The following is a 6,281-nucleotide window of genomic DNA, read 5'->3' as shown; positions in this document are numbered from 1 at the left end:
ATGTACCCTAACGGGGTTCCCACCCACTAACTGCTGTTCTGCTTCTGTGACAGGAGCTTTGCTTTCCCACCAAGTTCCTGTTTTCCTCCAAGAAGTTCCTGCTCACAGCCCTATAAAAACCCCTGAGTTTGAAAGCCTGGCACCCTTCTATCCGAGCAGAGTCAGGTCCCAGCCAGCATGAATAAAATTTTGTCCTTCTAGACTTGCATTTTCTCATCTGGTCAATACAAGTCACCGGGTGTGCTGGTGCACGCCTGTAATCCCAGCACTCCGGAGGCTGAGGCAGCATTTTGCACATTGATCTTCTCCCAGAGGAGGGCCTATTCCCTTACGTTGACTTTGTTGTCGTTCTCACGGTTTTCCTGGTTAAAACTCCTTTTCTGTTACAGCCGCCACTGTCACCGGCCAGTTTGACTATCTTCTTTGCTTGAGTTACATCTGTTGATTCTCGGTTGTTATAAGCCTTTTGGCCTATGGCCATGAGCTCAGACCTATTTTTACCCTCAAATCCTTCTATCTTCTATAACTTCTATCTAATATATTGGGCCGACTGGGCTACAAAGACCGTATTTATGGCCATGGCATTTTCGGGCGTCAGGTCTACGGGGATATAAATCCGACAAGCCTCCAGGAGGCGCTCGAGATATGCCTATGGACTCTCTTGATCAAGTTGTCTAATCTCATTTACTCAAATTTGTAGGTTTTCTAGACACCCTTTTTACTCCTTCCTGGACATAACTACAGTAATCCTTAATGGCTTTCCATCCCGCCTCTGTTTCCGGGTCCCACTTGGGACGGGTATCCGGGACAACTTCCTGCAGACCTTGTGCCTGGTTGGAATCATCCATTCTGACGGCTGCCAATTCAGCCTCCCACCTGATCCTTTCTCTTTCTTCCATGGTAAAGAGGACATCTAACAATTGTTGCATATCATCCAAATTAGGGTTTGAGTATTAATAATATTTCTAATTAAATTATAAATAGCCTGCGGATCCTTAGAGAAAGGTGCAAGTTGAGATTGCCAATTAAACACATCAGTGGTGGTGGACGGGACATACATAATCCCATACCCTTGTCCTAGGTACCTTAAGGGGAAGACTGCAGCGGGCTGGGAGGAGGTTTTCCCTGGGGCTGAGCCTCGGAGTGAAGCTCCTTCTTCTGGAGTGCCAGGGGTGCCAGGGGGGCCTGGAATCACGTCTGAGGAGGAGGAGCCTCCTGTGTGGAGTCCGGCACGGAATCCGTTGCTTCCCAGGAGGTGGTCCGCTCCGTGTCCTTGCACCTGTGGGGATTTCCTGCAGTTGAGGTCCTTCAGCACCCCGGTAAGGGGGAGGCGGTGGAGGCGGCCAGAAATCCTCCTCCTCAGGGGCTGAGGCTAAAACCCTAGGTTTTGGTTTAACCTGAGGGCTCTGGGCCTTCTTCTGTACCCTTTCTTTAGCCACTAGAATCATCTCTCCTTGTAGGGCACTCATAAAGACCATTTAGGGGGGCTCTAAACCAAATCTAGCTGTACATCAATGTACGGGAACTGATCTGGGTGTCCTGGGTGCCCCGTAACCTTTAGTCGGACATCTTGGACCCGAGATCCCGCAGATGGCCAATGCGGGTCTAGGTCAAATCCTGGCCATTCGATCTCACAAAGCAGAATCTAGCTGTTGAAAACTTAACTCCACAGTTCCCTTCCTTTTCTCTGGTGTAAATCTGTCGAAACTGATCCAGAATGCAATTTAGAGGTGTTGCCAATTGAGAAGTTGATCTACCCACTACGTGTAAACGTGAAGATGTTAACGGGGGAACGAGAAACAGAGTATTACACAGAGATGGACGACACCAACAATGACAAAAATACCCAATCTAGGAATTCCTAAAACCGAGGGCAGCGCAGGTCGTCGCCTGCCCCCCTGGGGTCCAATGGTTACTGGCCAGGTCCAGCCCCACTGACCTCAACCTCTAGCATGCTCTAAGACTCTGTTTCAAGTCTTACCTTGCAAGACTTTTTCCACGAATAAAATTTAGCCCCTAGTCCCAGACAGATAGCTGCATTGGCCACCAAGAGCACACAGCAAGACAAGGGTCCCGGAACCTCTTCAGGGTGGCCTCCGGAGTCAGGGCTGCTCTGATCTGTGCCGCGACAGTGTCCTCCAGGAGAACTCTCTGGGGCCTCCAACTGTTACATTGACCAGATGAGAAAATGCAAGTCTAGAAGGACAAAATTTTATTCTGCTGGCTGGGACCTGACTCTGCTTGGATAGAGGGGTACCAGGCTTTCAAACTCAGGGGTTTTTATAGTGTTGTGAGCAGGAACTTCTTGGAGGAAAACAGGAACTTGGTGGGAAAGCAAAGCTCCTGTCACAGAAGCAGAACAGCAGTTAGTGGGTGGGAACCCCATTAGGGTACATTTCGTTTCTCAGAACATACTTTTCTTCCTTTAGTATAGATGTCAACTGTAATCAGGGATGGTTTCTATGAGGTCAACCAGCAGGCAGTTTCTCATAGACAAGAAGCTTTAGTTAACAAAAGGGAGGAAATTAGACAAAATGGAGTCACTTTGGTTGCTTTGGTTCAACAGTTTCCCTATTGGATCCCCATTTAATCAATATTACCTAAGCAACTATATGTGTCATAATCCTATTGGTTGCTCATAGTTTTGTCCACCTTGTGATTTCTTATTGGATCAAATATTACCTAAGTGACTATACTTGTAATCTTACTGACTATAGTTTTGCCCCACCTTGAACCCACCTCACTTTGTAGTTTTGTCCCATAAAACACCTTTGAGAAGTTGGGTGAGCGGGCAACCCACTTTCTGGTCCCCCTTCTCTCTCTTTTAGACAAAAGCTTTCTTTCTCTCAATAAATTTTTCCTACTCTTAACCTCTGTTTTTCCTAGAATTCATTCTTTGATTTTAGAGAATATGGACTTGAATTTTGGATATCTAGCAGGTTTGGGAGTTGCATCTTTTCCCCCATATCAGATTTGCTGATAAAAGAGACATAAGGAGGTTTACTACAGGTAGAGATACAGGACATGGAGTGCAGTACTCAGAGAAATGATGATATGCCCAAGTCGCGAAGTCCCCAAAGACCACCAAGGAGTCAGGTCCGATGTAATTACAAGAGGAGTATATTGCAAGCTCGAGCCTGGACCCTTGGGTGTCACTGTCACAGCAGCTTCAGACTGAGAGTCCAGATCCATCTTTGAAGTAGGATTATATAGGGTTAGGAGACTCTTCCTTTTTATAGGTCCTATTTTTATCTTTTGCTTACTGTTGCATATTTAAGGGGTACTGGGAGGGCACTTACTGGAAAATTACTACCACCTACGTTCACAGAATCAATTCCTCCTTTTGAAGAACATTTGATTAAACAAATTCTATAATTAACAAAGACTACATGTGTAAGCAGTGATATCAGCAGGTGGCTACCTATGTCAGCTATGACTAATACCTATGTTGGCTAAATCAAATTATTTTAAGCAGGGAGAATTCATCTTTGGATCATAAAAAGAGGAACAGAAACAAGGTGGAGATGCCCTAAGACAGCCTGCCCTAAAAAGAGGAACAGAACACAGGGAAACTGTCATACAGAATGGAATTTTTGCAGCTCTGTTCTGGGCAAGGGGCGCAGAGGTGGGCAAAGGGCACAGAGGGAGCCCACCTTGACCTGGAAATTTGATCCTTATAATGAGGTACCATACAGTTGGGAATGGGGGATCTTTTATGTGTCTGGGGCACTGAGTCAGTTGGACTTTTTTTTTTTTTTTTTTTTTTTTTTTTTGGTACAGGAATCAAACTCATGACCTTGTATTTGCAAGGCAGGTATGGTGCCACTGAGCTAATCCCACCCCCAGTTGAATTTAGTAACCTACTGTATTAGTCTTCTCTAGTGGGTAGGAGAGGATGCCCCACCTGTAGTGAGATAATGGTATATTCCCATGGGAAATCACAAAAGGGTGTCCATATAGGGGTGAAAGATGACCGTTTTTGTTGTTCTGGTACCAGGGGTCAAACTCGGGGACCTTGCGCTTGTGAGGTCAGTGGTGAGCTAAATCCCCAGCCCAAAAGAGTAAAAGTAAAGAGTAAGTAAAAAGGGAATGGGCAGACCTGTTTGCAGCTGAAAGGGAGTTGCCCAGGTTTGCTGTTTTGGAAGAAGATAAGAAGTAAATAAATGGGGCTTTGTGTTCAGAAGCTGTAGGTTTTTCTTTTTTCATTGTCTCCTTTCTAGGATAGTTTTATTCCTATCCTTCCCGGAGGGGAGATTGGTGTGGTGGCACACGCCTGTAATCCTAGCACTGAGTGGCTAAAGCAGGAGAATCCCTGTGAATTTGAGGCCAGCCTGGGCAACATCGTGAGTTCAAGGCCAGCTTGAACTATGTAGTGAGTGATGGGAACAGAGCACCACCTTGCCTGGCTATTTTTCTCTTTCTCCTTTTTTTGTCTTTTTGTTTTTTTGAGACAGGGTCTCACTATATAGTTGAGTCTGACCTGGAACTCACTATGTAGCCCAGGCTGGTCTCAAACTCACAGAGAACCTCCTGCCTCAGCCTCCCAAGTGCTGGGATTACAGGTGTGCACCACCATACCCGGCTTTATTTTTCTCTTTTTCTTCCTCCCTCCCTCCTTTCTTTTCTTTAGACAAAGTCACTGTTGCAAAATATGAGACGGGAGAGACCATTGGGAAACAGGAGGATTTTATAAGGATTTTATAGGAACTTGTTTTCTTTTCTTTTTTTTTTTTTTTCCGTACTGGGGATTGAACTCGGGTCCTTGTGCTTGCTTGTGAGGCAGGTGGTGGCACCACTGAGCTAAATCCCTGGCCCTATAGGTCCTTGTTTTCAGGAACACATCTGTCAACCTTATCTGTATTTCTGGAGAGAAAATTGTGACAAATGGCACATGAGAGACTACCCGGGCTATCTTGATTTTTATTTCAAAACAAGTTCTCACTAAATTGCTCAGGATTGTCTCAAACTTGTGATTCTCCTGCCTCAAATGTACAGAGTGCTTGGATTAGAGACGTGCTACCAAGCCCATCTGAATATGATATACTTTTTAAAACTTCCTCCTAGAGTTTTAGGAGATTTCCTTATTGGATAGGGTATATGGGTGAGAAGCTACTGTTTTCCCTTGGAAATATCATGGTATCCCCCTCCTGGCACAGGGCACCTGGGCCTTGGTGGGAGTATAGGAGTAGGAGGGTGTCTTCCTACATCCTGGTGCGGGATTGTGGAAAAAGACGTCTTCACTTGTAGTGGGTGACAGGTGATGAGCTAAGGTCCAAGAATCCCTCCATCTCTTATCCTTGTGCAAGTGCCAGTCCTTTGCTAGGTGGAGGTTTGGGTATTACAAATGTAGAAATTGTTGTACCAAGCCAGCGAGTACACCAAATACCGGGACACAGATAGGACTGAAAGAAGATTATTTCACATGTGCAGACTCCACTCTCTAAGAGAAATGAAGCCCCATTACAGGATTGTGCATAGGTTTTATAGGGTTTACAGCCATGACCTCATTCAGGTTACAATTCATTTACAGATACACAAATCATGGTCACAAGACAGTTAACTTTAACCCAGATGTAGCAGTTTTCTGTAGTTAGGGAGTTTACCTTTAAGATTTGTCTCGCTGTCTCTTCTAGCCCAGGGGAAGAGGGTGTTCAGGGTCAGAAAAGCAAAGTTAAACAATTGTTCTTTTCATCTCCACACTTTTACAATCATGTGGCTCACAAAACTTTGGATCTCGGGGTTTTGATGTGCCCTGTCATCTCAGGATGAGGCTAGCTGTCCCATTCTACAGTTAATGCCTCCAGTCTTTTAATTTTGAACTAAACAAAGCAGATTTTAGAAGAGCAGAAGTCACCCTACATTTTCCTAACATTTTGTAGGACTCTGGTTATTTATAAAAGTTTTCTGTATTATTCTTCCCTTTGCTTTTTGGGTAACACCTTGCCCCTTGTTATGTTCATACCAATTTTCATTATTCCACATAATTAGCATCTGATAATGTTGGGCAGCAGCTATTCTCTGAGGTATGAGTTTTGCTACCCATTTTCCCATGCAGAGTCCAAACATGAGAACGAGCAATATAACAATAATTGGTCCTTGAGGGTGCTGACCCAAGCTTTCCATCCGGATAAACTAAGGCTAAAATTGAATGTTGTGTCCTCAGTGCTGGAGACCAAAGACCCCTGTGCGTCTCCACCCTCCGTGTGTGCCCCTCCACCCTGTGTGTATGTGTGCCCCTGATAGGAACTTTACACCCTCCTGGGGACATTCTGACCCCTCCC

At 45.2% G+C, this 6,281-nt stretch overlaps 1 protein-coding gene across 1 annotated transcript; it reads right to left on the bottom strand.

The window, feature by feature from the left end:
* Positions 1-785: 785 nt before the first annotated feature.
* LOC104865205 lies at positions 786-2,386 on the bottom strand. The gene is made up of 3 exons (XM_010628613.2): positions 2,258-2,386; positions 1,982-2,164; positions 786-1,279 (listed from the first exon to the last, which is right to left on the bottom strand). Exons 1-3 carry the CDS (start codon positions 2,384-2,386, stop codon positions 914-916), a joined length of 678 nt encoding a protein of 225 aa, XP_010626915.1. The 3' UTR covers positions 786-913.
* Between the last annotated feature and the right edge of the window lie 3,895 nt (positions 2,387-6,281).

Source organism: Fukomys damarensis, unplaced genomic scaffold, assembly GCF_012274545.1.
Source record: "Fukomys damarensis isolate Sample0158 unplaced genomic scaffold, DMR_v1.0_HiC HiC_scaffold_15, whole genome shotgun sequence".
Taxonomy (NCBI): domain Eukaryota; kingdom Metazoa; phylum Chordata; class Mammalia; order Rodentia; family Bathyergidae; genus Fukomys; species Fukomys damarensis.
The sequence above is the reverse complement of the archived record's forward strand: the minus strand, read 5'-3'. Positions and strand labels throughout refer to the sequence as shown.